This window comes from Vulpes vulpes, chromosome 2 (assembly GCF_048418805.1).
Source record: "Vulpes vulpes isolate BD-2025 chromosome 2, VulVul3, whole genome shotgun sequence".
Classification (NCBI taxonomy): domain Eukaryota; kingdom Metazoa; phylum Chordata; class Mammalia; order Carnivora; family Canidae; genus Vulpes; species Vulpes vulpes.
Window position 1 is genome coordinate 7489590 of NC_132781.1, and position 15099 is coordinate 7504688.

Sequence of the window (15099 nt, forward strand, 5' to 3'; positions counted from 1 at the left end):
TGCGTGAGGATTAAATGCGAGAGTATTTGTGATCCGTCGAGCCTGGTGACACACACACAAGGGCTCTGCAAGCGATAGGAGGGATGGGCTCGTCCCATCGGGCTGCCCGAACCAGGTGCCGCCGTGCGGGGGGCTCAAACATCAAAAACGGATTTCCTCCCAGTTCCGGGGCTGGAAGTCGGAGATCAGGGTGTGGGCAGGGCCCCACTAGGCCGCCATCCTTATGGCCGCAGCTGCCCTTCTCCCTGCGTCCACGTGTGGTCTCTCCCCGGCGTGGGTCCCCATCTCTTCTTGTAGGGACCCCAGTCCTGCTGGACAAAGGCCCCCCTTACTGACCTCCTTTTAACTCCACTGCCTCTTTAGAGACCTTCTCTCCAAATGCAGTCACGTCCTGAGGCCCTGGGGGTTAGGACGCCAGCGTGTGAATTTGAGGGGTGGATGGGGGGAAGCAGCTCAGCCCGTGACGACTAGTCAGAGCAGTAATGGTAGGAGTTGTTCAAGAGCGGTAGCAGCGGCCGTAAATCTGCTGCGATGGAGTCAGGACTTCTCAACCATCCCCTCCTGGAACCCAGACCTCGCTCTGGAGCTGGGGTCTCTGCTCTGGCCCCGCGGGGAGCACCATACCAGCCTCCCCCCGGGAGAAGGGAAGACCGAGTGCACAGCACATGAGGCGGGTGGGAGGATGCCCTAGGCTCCCTCCTAGAGGTGGGGGGGGGTGTGCATTTGAGGGGGGTGCCCTGGGGAAGCAGGCCTTGAAGGAGAAACACTACAGGCTCTGGTTTTGAGCCCAGGGATCTGGTGACCTCATGGTGACCGCGGCCACTTCCAGAAGGCTCCCGGGCTCCCTCTGTTCCGTGTTTGCGCGCACAGGACACGCAAGATGATTTCTAGGCGGCCTTAGCCCTTATCCCTGCAAGGAGGTGGGTGGCTGGGGTGGAAAGGGACTGAGATTAAATCACAGAGAGCATTTTCTGCTGGCGTTGCAAATAACGGAGGGATGGGCTCGAGCCGGGGACAGCCCTGCCACGGCCCGCTCGCTCCCAGGCAGGCAGGGTGCCAGGGCCGAGCAGGGCTGTCCTGGGGCAGGGTGCTGCAGCTGAACACCGACTGGCTGGCTGGCTGGAAAAGCCTCCTAATTGGGACTCTAGGGGGAGGCAGGGGAGGGAAGGGGAGGCTCGCACAGCGCTGAGAAGCAGAGGAGCTGAGCTGGGAACAATTAGCTTCCTGCTGCCAGTTCTAAGTTTTCTTGCACAAATTGGGGGTGGGGAGGATGGGGCAGGGCTGCAAACTTCTAAGGCAGATGGCTCCTGCCGGACCTACTGGCCAGGACAATTAGGGCAGTGACCAGGACAGAGGCTGCAGGAGCCCACCTGATGATGTCTGGGTCTGCTTGGTGTCCGGCACCCGTGGCTGCTCCCTAAACGTCAGTGGGGACGGCCCACCCAGACATTCTGAGTGCAGGGGGTGCACTTTCACACTGGCAGGGCGCTCTCTGCAAGCCTGGCAGGATGCTAAGGCTTGCCTCGCCCTCGTCTCTCAGAAGACTTCTTTCAGAAGTCTTTCGTCCTCACCCCGTTTTACAGAGGAGGAAACTGAGGCACGAGAGGCAAGTAACGTATTCAAAGCCAGACAACTGCAAAGCTCAGATTCAAACTCCAGGGCCTGCACCTGTTCTTGCATTGAAAAGAAAATATGGGGGCACCTGGGTGGCTCCGTCGGTTAAGCGTCTGCCTTCAGCTCCGGTCATGATCTCGGGGTCCTGGGATGGAGCCCCACATAGGGCTCCCTGCTCAGCAAGGAGTCTGTTTCTCCCTCTCCTCTGTCCCTCACCCTGCTCATGTGCTCTCTCTCTCTCTCTCTTTCCTTTTCTCAAATAAATAAATAAAAATCTTTAAAAAGAAAGTATGTCGGGGCACCTGGGTGGCTCAGTAAGTTAAAATCTGGCTCTTGATTTCAGCTCAGGTCATGATCTCAGGGTCTTGGGATCCAGCCTGAGTTAGGGCTCCCCACTCAGCAGAGAGTCTTAAAGGATTCTCTCTCCCTCTCCTTCTGCCTCTCCCCCTGCTCACACACACACACACACACACTCTCTCTCTCTTTCTCTAAATAAATAGGTAGATAGATAAAAGAAAGAAAGAAAATGTGCCCTATGATTTAACTGTAAAATAATAACCACACTTTGATTTTTTTTTCCCCGCTTAAGTACAAATGGATTCAAGCAGGGATTTTGTTTCTTGCTTCCTTGGCGTGCAGCATCACAGGGACAAAGCAGCGGTACCTGTCCCTTGCATTCCTCCAATGAGAATAGACTCCCCATCCTCTTTGAATTGTTACAAATTTCCAAACCTCTACCAAAGTAGAGGGAAAACGATAATGACTTTAGAAAACCCTGATGTATCCCAGCTTCAGCAATTACCAGCTCGTGGCCAAACGTGTTCCATCTATTCCCTGACCCCCGGCCTCTGCCCTGGAATATTGTTAAGCAAGTCCCAGGCCGTCATGTCGTTTCATCCATAAATATTTCTGCCGAGAAATATTACAAAGCCTCTGTTTGAAACACAACCGCAGTGCCCACACTGTCATCAGCGTGCCTAAAAATACCAGCAGTCCCCTTGATGTCATCAGATACGCAGTCACCACTCACGTTTCTTTTACTAGTTGCTTAAATGAGGTCCGCATGCCTGCAATTTGTTGGTTTTTTGTTTTTTTTTTTTAGGTCTCAGCTGATCTCTAGATTCTTTCTCTCTCTCTCTCTCTCTCTCTCTTTCTTGTAATTTATTTAGTAAAGAAACTTACTCATTTATTTGCCCTATAGAATTTTCCACAGCCTGGATTTTGCTGATTGCCTCTCTGTGGGGTCATTTAACACATTCCTCAGAACGCTGTATTCACAGTAAATTGGAACTCAGAACCAGAGGCTTGGTGCCTGGGTGGCTCAGTGGTTGAGCATCTGCCTTCGGCCCAGGGCGTGATCCTGCGATCCCAGGATCCAGTCCCACATCAGGCTCCCTGCATGGAGCCTGCTTCTCCCTCTGCCTCTGTCTCTGCCTCTCTCTCTGGGTGTCTCATGAATAAATACATAAAATCTTTAACAACAACAAAAAAAAAAGAGAACTAGAGGCTTGATCAGATTCAGGTTTGATGATTTCATGGTTTTGCCCAAATATTATTTCCTAGATGGTGTAGTGCATTTACATCAGAAGGGCTAACGTCTGGCTCTCTCTCTCTTACAATCGTGTGGTGACCATTGACCACCCTGGGTGATCTATTATTTCAATAGCATTGCAAAATGAGAACAGTCAAATATTATAATTTCTCCTTGATGTATGAGCTGAAACATTTTCCAATAAAAGAATTTTCCCCTTACCAACTTTTTGGCTGCCTGAAGGTTCAGCTCGTCTAGGAAAAAGCATGGTCAGAGCTCAGTCCTTTTCCATCACTTGCCAATTTTCAGGGTAACAAATGTCATTCCTTGGCATCTCCTAAAAGTGACAGGAGTTTGGATGGAGGTGGGGGGGAGCATCTTTTTTATTTTGTTCTCTAGTGGTATTATGTACTCGTGGATTTTTTTTTTGTACTCGTGGCTTTTTAACACATCTGATATGTTTCAACCCACGGCTGTTATTATTCGTGTTGATGCCAGGTTGATCCAGCCTTGACCTCTTAGGTTGGTGAGTCCTTTTGACCGGGCCCCAGCAGCCTGATAGCTTCCTTGTGACCAGACAGGATGGTCCAGGCTGTCTCCGGTTCCTGTACCATCCCTGGGATCAGCTGTGTCTTCAGGGAATCTTGTTCCTTTCAGGCAGAAATGATAATTAGGTACCACAATCTGGGCGCCAGGGGTGTTCCTTGTGCTTGCACTGAATGCTGTTTCTAGGCTCTGTTAATGGACAGCTCGGAAATGCTGCTCCTTCCCCTCTTCCTTCCTTCCTTCCTCCTCCTCCTCCTCTTCCTCCTTCTCCTCCTCCTCTTCCTCTTCAGATAAGACGCATACTGATACTCCCAACTCAATTTCAGGGTTATAAGCTCTTTAATAATGCTATTGGTCTTTTGTCTCCCTGTGCTCCATACTGAATCCATTTCCTGTACCAACCACCATAATTCCCTGCCTACTTTATCCCAAAAAAAAACACCCACAACAGTTTCAGAAGGGTCATACCACCACGGGGACTACCAAAGACCAGGTCAGATTATTTACGGTACTTTCTGTGTCCTGCTAGGGATGGACTTCTCATGGCTGTGCTACAGAGTCTCTTGAAATAGTTTGTGTAATTTTGCTACAGCTCAATACACCATTAGGTTCATTTGTTCAATTTTGGTTTCTATTTTGAGGGATTGATTTTTTTTATTTAATTTTGTTCTATAATTATGCATCATATTTACATGGTTCCAAAGTTAAATATACAAAGCAAATTCAGAGAAAATCAGCCTGAATTCTGGTCCATTCCCCACCCCCCACCCCCACCCCCCTCACCCCCCCACCCCCACCCACCCCGCCAATGACGTCTCCACCCCCACTGTAGGTATGATTTCTTTTGGTTGTTTGGTTTGGTTTTTCCTTTCATTTCTTTAACATAAACAAATGCAAATATATATATATATGACCCTGGCTAACAAGAGCAAGCATGTGGACGGCAAAGAGAAACCCTGCACTCACCTGCACTCACTCATTTATATATATATATAAATGTGTGTCCTCCCCTTCTTAGATAAATGACAGCACACTGTACACACTTTCTTCATCTTGCTCCTTTCTTTACATTATATCTTGGGGATCACTCCACAGGAATAAAGAGATTCCCCTTTCTGACATCTCTATTGGACTCCATTATGTGGCTTCCCCATAGTTTGGTCAACCAGCTGCCCAGTGATGACATTTGGGTTGTTCCCAGTCTTTTACTATAATAAACATTTCTGCAGTGAGTAGCTCTGTGCATATATCTTTTCATATTTTTCACATTTAACTTTGGAATAGATTCATAGAAAGGAGGTTGCTGGATCAAAGGAGAAATGTATATATATAATTTTCCTACTGCTGCCAAATCCCTCTATTATTTTTTTAATTTTTTAATTTAATTTTTTAAACAGGAAACGTATTTACACGATTCAAAACCCAGTGAAAGTGAAAAGATAAACGTGTAGCAGAAATCCCCCACCCCACTGCAGTTCATCATCTGGTTCTGTTCCATCCACCCAACCCTGAAACTCTCCCGGCTCTTGGTAACCACTGTTGCTAATTTCCTGCGTATCCTTCCAGAAGGTTTCGTGTGAATCCATTCACATGCAAAGAGATAGAAAGAGAGAGAGAGGGAAAGACAAAAGGAGAAGAAAGGAGAGAATTTCCTCTACTTTTTTTGTTAACTCCAGCACCTATCAGACCATAGGAACCACCCTTACCCTCTCATCCCCAGAAACAAGAGGCACATCACTTCTCCCAGCAACCAGCAAAGCAGCTATCACTGTTCCCTATAATAGTCTGAGGCTCAGAGAGGTCGATTGACTTTCCGAGGGTCACCCAGGAAGTAGCAGAGCAGGGTTCTGTTTTCCTTTCTCTCCTCTGCTTTCCACAGCAGAGTTGCCAGTCCCAGGAACCTAGATCTGGTGCTGCTCCCCAAGCACAATAACTCCCACACCCCCAACCATGCTCAGGGCAGCCCAGTCTGCTTACACCGAGACCAAGGACCTGATCCAGTAAATCAGCACGGACCCTGCCTAACAAGAGCAAGCATGTGGACTGCAAAGAGAAACCCTGACGCTCACCTAGCCGCTGTGTGTACCTCGGAAGGCAGAGGCCTTCATGCAGGGTCTGAGCCAGTGGGTCAGGGGAGGGGGACCCAGAGATCCCAAGCCAGCCCCTGGCAGGCCCATGGGCACCAACCAGGCCTCAACCTTTGTGGTTGTCATTTCCCTTCCTGCAGGAGGACAGGGCAGTGATGCCCATCCAGTCCTCATTGTGATGATGCAATGGGACTGGCCGGCGATAGTTCTACTCCAGTGCCAGAGTATGAGCTCATAGGACGGTAACCCTGCAGTGCATTCACTTGAGCAAAGTGAGCCCTGCTCCTTTCAGGGAACAGAAGGTACAGAAGGCAAGGCTGTCGTCTTCCTGGCCTGAGGAAGAAACCTCTTAACGCTAACCCTCATCCTCTTCACACGCAGCTAGAGAATGACAAGTGGCTCACATCCCAGAGTAAATATTCTGAAGCCACCTTGGACTTCGGCTCTAGAGCCATGAGATGATGAAGTCCTTATTCAGAAAACCACACGGCCACCACCCTGTGCACTGCTGGGTCATTTTTGAAGACAACTCCCGGTGATGTTGTCTTAAGGCACCTGTAAAGATAGTCTTTGTCCTTTATTTCTAAAATAATGGTAGTGATAATAATTAGCCTAAACCCAATAAAATAATATTTACCCAGATTTTGCACTTGCTGGGGAACACACCACACAATTAATTCTACCGGCGTAATTAATTCAAATTTACATTAATTAAATTAAATTAAAACATTAAACTTGTTTCTTAATCTACTCCAAAGAAGTTCGGCAATTTAATTGCTCTGAAACAAGATAACCAAAATAAGGAGGATATTTAACATACTTATTAAATGCCACTTAGTATTTCTGATTAGTATTTTTAGGGTCTAATTAGTGTCTAATTAACTTGCTATAGGCTATCTTTTCACAATACCAATTAAATTTCCAAACATCCTCTATAAACACGCGGCCACGAAAAGGAGAAGATGAAGCATTGTTACAGGGGCGAGTTAATCAGGAGACATCAGCGCGGTATTGTTTTATATCTATAAATACCCGTGGTTATTAAAACTCATCAAGTGTTGCTTTTCACCATTAATTGCTAGTTAATCAACTTCAAATAAACGAGGAACTCTCTGAGACCAGCTGTCATTGTTGGAGACAGATGAAGGGCCCAGAAAACAGGAGTGTGAGGTGACATCAAGAGGCAAGAAGGAAGGCGAGGCAGGAAGTGCCTGCGTCACAGGTGGGGGGTGCGGAGGGGAAGGCAGATGGGAAAGCCACGCTGCCAGACGGGCTTTTCCTGCTGACACCCCACCACCAGGTCCTGTCTCAGACCGAAAGCCCAGCTTGGGACAAGTTGAAAGGACGAGCTGACGTGGCAGCTGTGTGCGGGGACTCCTGGGGAGACCCTGCCCAGCCCAGGAGGAGAAAGCTGTAGGCGCCCCGGTGTTGGAGTCGGAGCCTCTCGGCTCCCCACTAAGCTGTGTGGTATCGTGGGAGTCGCTGAGCCCCGCTGAGCCCGCGTCCTCATCCGTAACACGCAGGGCAGGCTCCTCGCTCAGAGGGACTCCCCAGCACCACCAGCAGCAGCACCCCCCCTGGTTCTGTTCGATGCTCGGCTGGCGTCGCCTTGCATTTCTTAAAAATCTTTAAACGAGGGAACCCTCTGTTTTCCTTTTGCACTGAATCTGCAAATTATGTAGTCGAGTTTGGTGTAAAAAAAAAAAAAAAAAAAAAAAAAACACCCTGGTGAGAGATCACTCGTGGAGAGCACTCAGCCCCGTGCCTTGCTCTAAGTTGCTCGGCGGCCGAACAGCACACCGAAGTGAACTCCCAGAAGGATGGGTGCCCGTGGCTTGTGGGTGTCTATGCGGCCTTCCCTTTCCTGGGAGGAGGGAGCCCGGGGAGCTGGGCTCCTAGACTCTCTCTGTCCGTTGGCCCAGACTGTGGGAGAGAGCTCGGCCTCTTCTGGAACATTCTTGCTGCCCTGCCTGAATTGCTGGCCTCTCCCCAGCTGATTGCCTGGGAGCCGGAGCAGGAAGAGGAGGTGACCATGGTGACTGCCCGGCCCAACTTTCAAGACAGCATCCACGTGGGCTTCGTGTCTGGCCTGAAGAAGTTTACCGAGTACTTCACCTCCGTGCTGTGCTTCACTACTCCTGGAGACGGGCCTCGGAGCACCCCCCAGCTGGTGCGCACCCATGAGGATGGTAGGCACCCCCCAGCCTCTGCTGTCCCTGCCCCCCCACCCACACACCCACACACCCAAAAGCCAGGCTGAGCGCTCTGGGTACAGGGCGATCCCCACCTTGTCCCCCACCCTGGGGTGGCCCTGGAGCACCGCGGGCTGTCTTGCAGACAGTGGCCTCTCTCTGGCTCTAATGTGCTTGGCGGGGGGGCCTTTTCGGGGTACAGTGCCTGGTCCCGTGGGACACCTGAGCTTCAGTGAAATCCTGGACACCTCCCTGAAAGTCAGCTGGCAAGAGCCAGGAGAGAAGAATGGCATCCTCACAGGTAGGCGGTACTGCACCAGGGGGTGAGACAGGTGCATCGAGTCCATCCCTCCGACTGGCGTTTATCCGAAACCTCCCGGCCGACCGCACTTTCTCAGAAAGTACATGGAGGGGGTCCTCAGCCCCTCTGCTCTGTAGCACGTCCCGGGTCATCCGGCGGAGGCCTCCAGCAGCTGCCGTGATGACTCGCTCCCTCCCACCATCCCCACCCAACAGGGGCATCCCACCCAAGTTCCACCTGGGGCCCCAGGCGAGCTTCCCAGCTCCCACAGCTCCCCTTGCCCCCAACACCCACCTAACTGCCGGACTAGTGAAGGAGGGAGAAGCAGAGCAGAAGGGCCAGAGCCAGCGTTGGTCACAGCCCAGCTCACGCCACAACTGGGGGCTCTCCCCAGGGTACCGGATCTCCTGGGAGGAGTATAACCGAACCAACACCCGCGTCACCCACTACCTACCCAACGTGACCCTGGAGTACCGCGTCACGGGCCTCACCGCGCTGACCACCTACACCATCGAGGTGGCCGCCATGACCGCCAAGGGCCAGGGCCAGGTGTCCGCATCCACCATCTCCTCCGGGGTGCCTCCAGGTGGGTGCCCACTCTCAGGGCAGGACTGCTGGCCTCTCATGGTCCTCCTGACCAGGAGGCTTCTCTTTTTCTCAGGAATCCCGTGGCTCTCTTCCCCCAGAGCTCGCTCTTTCCTGTGCCTTGGGGTCCATGGTCCCTTGGGCTTCCCCCAGAGCAGGCCTGCGTCTCATGATCCCAGGTCTCTGGATGGAGGCTCGCTGGGCTCACTGCTGCTTCCTCCCATTGGCTGTCAGAAAAGCATGGTCCCCCAGGACCCCCCACCCCTGTCTCACCCGCCCCCATCCCACATCAGGGTCTGCATCAAGCAGTGGTATCTCTGTTTCAAGGGAAGAATTCTCACTGTCGCCCAGGAAGTCCTAATGGGATTCCAACCAGTGGACGTGTTGGCTGGGAAAGGGGTAGAGTAAGGTGGGAATAATCTTAAACCTGGTATAAAGAACCAGCTGAGATCTACTCTCAGCCCTGCTTCTGCCAAGCTCTGTGACCTCGAGCAAGTCCAAGTGTCCCCTCTGTGCCTCAGTTTCCCCATCTGTATCTATGGGAGGTAGACTAGATAACCACATGGTCCTGGCTGGGTCTGTGGGTGTATGCTTATTGGACCCAGCCAGGATTCTCGACCTGCCCCTTGCCCTCCCTGCTCCGAGATGGCTGAGATACTCGAGCCCAGTCAACCCCAACTGATGATAACACTAACAAATATTTATGCCTGGAGCTAAGTGCGCCATATATATCAATTCACTTAGTCCCCACAACAACCCTGAGGTAGATAATATTATCATCGCCATTTGACGGAGGAGGACACTGTGGCACAGAAAGGTTAGGTGACTTGCCCAAAGACACACAGCATGGAGCAGTAGAGTAGGATTCCAACTAAAGACAGTCCAGCTTCCGGAATCTGTACTCTCTGTTCATCCTGAATCCCAAGGTTCCTGGTCAATAAAATAGGGGCTGCCTCCTACCCCCACCCGTCCTTCTAATCTTCAGCCATGATTGGGTTTGGGAGGGCTGAAAGGGGGTGTGTGTGAATGGAGCAGGAGACTCTTTGGGGAAGCCCTTGCCTGTCCTGGCCCCAGTCAGCCTCCCCCTGGCCCTGGGAGGCCCTCCCAGCCCCCAGCCCTACCTCAGGGGGGTAGAGCACACACAGCCCCCCACCCAGAGTCCTAGTCCATGCAGAAGGGACCTTCTCGTCAGCTGACCTCCTTTCCCACGCTGTTTTCCAGAACTCCCAGGGGCCCCCACCAACCTGGGCATTTCCAACATCGGCCCCCGCTCCGTGACCTTGCAGTTCAGGCCAGGCTACGATGGGAAAACATCCATCTCACGCTGGCTGGTGGAGGCCCAGGTAACACCTGCTGCCGGGGAGCCCTGCAGCCCACGCAGCCTGCTTCCTGGCCCCGGGCATGCCCGTGCTCCTGAGAGCAAACCATACGTGTCCCCGCGTATTTTCATATGCAGCTGTCGGATGGCCAGATGTTCCCAGTAGGCCTGCCCTCCACCTCACCGCCGTCCACACACACCTGCACACACACAGCAGTCCCCTTGGGTCGGGTGAGGGCTGGCTGGCCTGGAGAAATACACGGCTGCTGCCTCTAGCCCTGTAAGTGGTGGCTCTCGGCTTGGGCTCCCCGCCGGGAGCCTTCATAAGTGCCAACGCCTGGGCCACACCCCCAGAAATTCCAATTCTGATTTAGCTGGGGTTTTAGAAGCCTGCCAGGGTGTTCAGCAGAATCCCCCGGGGAGTTTGTTAAACACCCAGATCCCCGGGTACCACCCCCAGGGCTTCTGATGGGCTAGGTCTAGGGCAGGGCCCTGGGCTGGGTTTCTAGAAAGCGTTGCACCAGATTCTGATGCAAGACGGCTCGGGGTTGTGCTTGAAGTCACGGGTAAGGGCCTGGAAAGATGGTGACCCCATCTGGGCCCCTCCAGGCCCTGGGATTGAATTAAGACCTTCCACGGGCTGGGCTTTACCTCCTGGAACCTGGGGCACAGGACATCTCAGCCCCACAGGCTGGGCAGGTCTAAGGGTGTCTCCCTTTTGCAGGTAGGCGTGGTTGGGGAGGGAGAGGAGTGGCTGCTGGTTCACCAGCTCACCAACGAGCCCGATGCCCGCTCCATGGAGGTGCCCGAGCTCAACCCCTTCACCTACTACAGGTAACGGGGCAGGACGCCAGGGCAGGGGTGGGGGCTCCCCAGACCGGGACGGGCTTCGGTCCTGGGGTCCTGCCCTCATCATCTTGCTTGCTCCCTTCCCCCACCCCAGCTTCCGAATGCGCCAGGTGAACATCGTGGGCACTAGCCCACCCAGCCAGCCTTCTAGAAAGATCCAGACGCTCCAGGCACCCCCTGACATGGCCCCGGCCAATGTGACCCTGCGCACGGCCAGCGAGACCAGCCTGTGGCTCCGCTGGATGGTGAGGCTCCCAGGAGGGCCGGTGGGTGTGAGATGGCTCCTTGGTCCTTGTCACCCTGCCAAGGTCATTTCCTCCAAGGGGTCATGTTGAAGAGGGGGAGGTTCACCAGAATACCCGCAGCTCCCTTCCCTTAACACCTCGCTCTTTTAAGGTGCCTGATAATCAATCTGAGCCAAATGAACAAATGCCTTCTGTGAGAAGCAGCTAGAAAACACTGTTTAGTGAGCATTGCCAGGTGCCCGGCATTTGACATGTTTTCTTCCATTTAATCCACCCGGTCATCCTGCAAAGGACACATTATGGCCCCAATTTACAGCTAAGGAAACTGAGGATCAGAGAGGTTAGGACCTCACAGCTATGGCCACAGAGCTCCCAAGTGAGTGGTGGGCCTGGGGTTCAGGTGTAAGTTGTCTCCTGCAGCAAGTCAGAGAGTGAGGGGTTGCTTCTGAGGTTGAGGGGCAGGTGCAAGAGACCAGCCCCCACAGGTCAGAGCTGCATGTCGAGGACCATTACCCCAGGTGACCCCGCACAAGGCAATAATACGAACATCCTGAGGGCTTTGTCCTGCCAGGCACGGTTCTGAGCGCTTTATTCAAAGTCAGGTCCAGGACCCTCTCCACGGGCTTGTGACATCAGAGTGATCCTGGCCCCTACTCTCCAGATGGGGAAACTGAGGCAGTGAGCAGTCAAATCACTGACCCAAGTCCCACCCACCGGCCCCCGCCAACATCCTCCCACCTCCTCTAGTTAATAGCAAGGCTCGGTTTCCCAGCCCAGGGAGCCCGGCCCCCCAGAATCCACAGCCTTAAGCACCGAACACACCACCACCACCACCCCACCTTCCGGGGATCGGGAGAGAACCTTCCTCCCCGACACCATTCCCCCAGGACAGCGTTTTCCCGACTGCTGCCCCACAAAACAGCGATCCCAGAGGCGCGAGGGGCACACAGGAATTCTGAGACAAACGAATGTGGGGAACAGGCCCACGCAGCCTGGCTCCTCTCCTGCGAGAGCACTGGGAAGAGCCTGCCTGACCCCGCTCCACCGGCCAGTCTGGCCTCCTGACTCTGTTTTGTCTCCACCTGAGACCTCTTACCACTTGCACAAAACACAAGTTTGCAGAACACCATGCCGTGGGATCCACCAGAAAGCCACTACTCCTTTTCACTCAGGTGGATGCTGCTAGAAGGAGCTCATGGCACCATCAGCCCCGGACGAAGGGTAGTCAGTCATTATGATTCCCCTCCCAGGGGGTCGGCGGACCCTCGAGCCACGGGCAGGCTCTCCTGGGCATGGGCAGCCCCACTACTGCTCGCTCGGCCCCTTCCCTCCTAGGCCCTGCCCCACTCCGGGCTGGCTCCCTGCCTTCCCCCTCCAGCTCACCTGAAGGTTTCCAAACACTAAAAGACTAGAGGCTGATGCCCAGGGGGCCTGGAGAAGGAATAAAAAGGCAATTGGTGCACCGCACAGGGCCCCAGGCACCTCCTCCAGTCACGGCTAATGGTACACGGCCCGTTACCTTTCCCTCGCAGGTAAGGAAGCGTGAGCTCCAGGCCCATCGATTGCTGCCTTAATGGTCTCTGGTCGGCTTCACTAAGTGTCAGTAGGAGCCGGGGCTGGCAGGAGGCAGGGAGCATGCAGGGAGCGAGGCAGAGGCCCAGGAACGTGGGGAGCCCCTGGGGAAGCAGAATGGCAGGGAGGTGAGAGCCAGGGACGCCCCAGCTCCACCTCTGCCACCTTCAGAGAGAATCTGAAGGCTGGTGCTCAGCTGGCAGGTGCCCCCGACATGCACACACCCCCGCTGCCTGTCAGCACTGCCCAGGTTCATCCGAAGGACCTTGAGCCAGCAGCCACGGCCCCACCAGCGGGGGAGAGGAGTCGGTCTTCCCCCTGGGCTGAAACTGCCCCGAAGGAGGAGGCTGAGCAAGCGGGAGAGATTCAGGCCCGCTAAAGGAAGGACTGGTGCTCCATCCATGCCCGAGATGCCGGGCGCCTACGCTTGCTCTCCGAGGGCGGGCGTGAGCTGAGAACAGGCATGTTAGAGGCAGTGAGAGACGTGTGTTGGCAGCCTCAGCGAGGAGCAAGGTGGTAGAGACAGCCCAGGCCAGAGGTCTGTGCTGGACTCCAGCTGACTGCCCTGGCAGGGTGGCGGGTGCCAGGTGCCCAACACAGAACGGACGCTGCCTCTCTTTGGGGCTTGGCACAGACAGGCAGGGAGATGGGAAGGGGGCAGGAGGGAAGCCTCCAGAAACACAGGCTCACACAACCTAAGCTGCCCCTGGCGCTTAGCCTCACCTGGGCACTGACAGGTTGGACAGTGGGTGTGATAATCCTGTAGGGCTCCCTGGAAGAGGGTGCACGGGCCAGATGAAGCCCCACACGCCGGGCGGGCCCGGTCTCACGGCAGCTCTGCCGCCCTGCCCTCCCACAGCCCCTCCCGGAGATGGAATACAACGGGAACCCCGAGTCGGTGGGCTACAAGATCAAATACAGCCGGGCAGACGGCCACGGCAAGACGCTGAGCCACGTGGTCCAAGACCGCGTGGAGCGTGAGTACACCATCGAAGACCTGGAGGAATGGACGGAGTACCGCGTCCAGGTCCAGGCCTTCAACGCCATCGGGAGCGGGCCCTGGAGCCAGACGGTCATGGGCAGGACCCGGGAGTCAGGTACTGACGCCTTTGCACCAGCCACCCCGGTTCCCTGGAGCCTGTGGGGCAGGGAGGGACCCCCACCTCTGTCCCTCTGCCCTCAGGGCCTTCCGGGGGCTCAGAGGCTGGAGCTGTGGTTCAGACTAGCCCAGGCTCGCTATCCTGTTTGCACTCAACACCCCGGAAGAGCACCCTACCTGTTGCGGTGTGTCCCAGCATCTTCCCACTGCTCCCCTAATCCGGGGACTGGGGGGACCCCCACCCCTGCGAGTTAGCCCAGGCAGCCTTTACCTGCAAACTGCCCATGTCTCTGTGGCCTCACCTTTAACCCTGATGCCCAGTCATGCCTGAAAGAACTGGAGTTGGGGAGGTCGGATCAGCTCTCAGAACATTCTAGAAGCAGAACCAGCAAGCTCACAGGACCCTGGCAAGGGGTCACCACAGAATATGAGCCCCCAGCCTTCAGGCAGCCCTCGTGTGGTTCGCCACTCTGAGGCTTTTTCCTGGCACCTTTTAAAACACGTCCCTGGGGCGTCCGGGTGGCTCAATGGTTGAGCATCTGCCTGCAGCTCAGATTGTGATCCTGGGGTCCTGGGATCAAGTCCCGCATTGGGTTCCCCACAGGGAGCCTGCTTCTCCCTCTGCCTGTGTCTCTGCCTCTCTCTCTCTCTCTCTGTATCTCATGAATAAATAAATAAAATCTTTAAAAATAAAGAAACGAATACAGGACGTCCCTCCCCGTCCTGGCCCCTCCCCACCCCCACTGCTGTGCACGCTGGCCTGAGCAGAGGATAACAGGGAGGCGAATCTGAGACCAGAAGCAGCACCTGCGATGCTCCAGAGCCACCAGGAATCCCTCCAGGATGATTTGCTACTTTGGGGACTGGGCATCACAGTTCCTTCCCCCATGGGGCCCACTGGGTCCTGAGCGCCTTCTCTCTGCTCCCCCTTCTCACACAGTCCCGTCCTCCGGCCCCACCAACGTGTCTGCGCTGGCCACCACGTCCAGCAGCATGCTGGTGCGCTGGAATGAGATCCCTGAGGCCGACCGCAACGGGCTCGTGCTGGGCTACAAGGTGAGCCCTGGAGGCAAGGTCACCCGCTTCCCCAACCGGGGTGCCTGGCGGAGGGTGGGGGTACGTCTCCGCCTACTGGGGTGGACACCCCGGAGATCCCAGCA

General features: G+C 54.7%; 1 protein-coding gene across 1 annotated transcript in view; it reads left to right on the forward strand.

Annotated features, from left to right (window-relative positions):
• The window catches only part of SDK2 (sidekick cell adhesion molecule 2), a 259178-nt gene that overhangs the window by 196877 nt on the left and 47202 nt on the right, over positions 1-15099 (forward strand). Inside the window, exons 19-26 of the mRNA XM_025999673.2 lie at positions 7772-7967; positions 8173-8271; positions 8666-8857; positions 10078-10199; positions 10899-11008; positions 11118-11268; positions 13700-13937; positions 14880-14995. Of these exons, the coding sequence (XP_025855458.1) occupies positions 7772-7967; positions 8173-8271; positions 8666-8857; positions 10078-10199; positions 10899-11008; positions 11118-11268; positions 13700-13937; positions 14880-14995 (1224 nt within the window). The remainder of the gene's footprint in view (positions 1-7771; positions 7968-8172; positions 8272-8665; positions 8858-10077; positions 10200-10898; positions 11009-11117; positions 11269-13699; positions 13938-14879; positions 14996-15099) is intronic.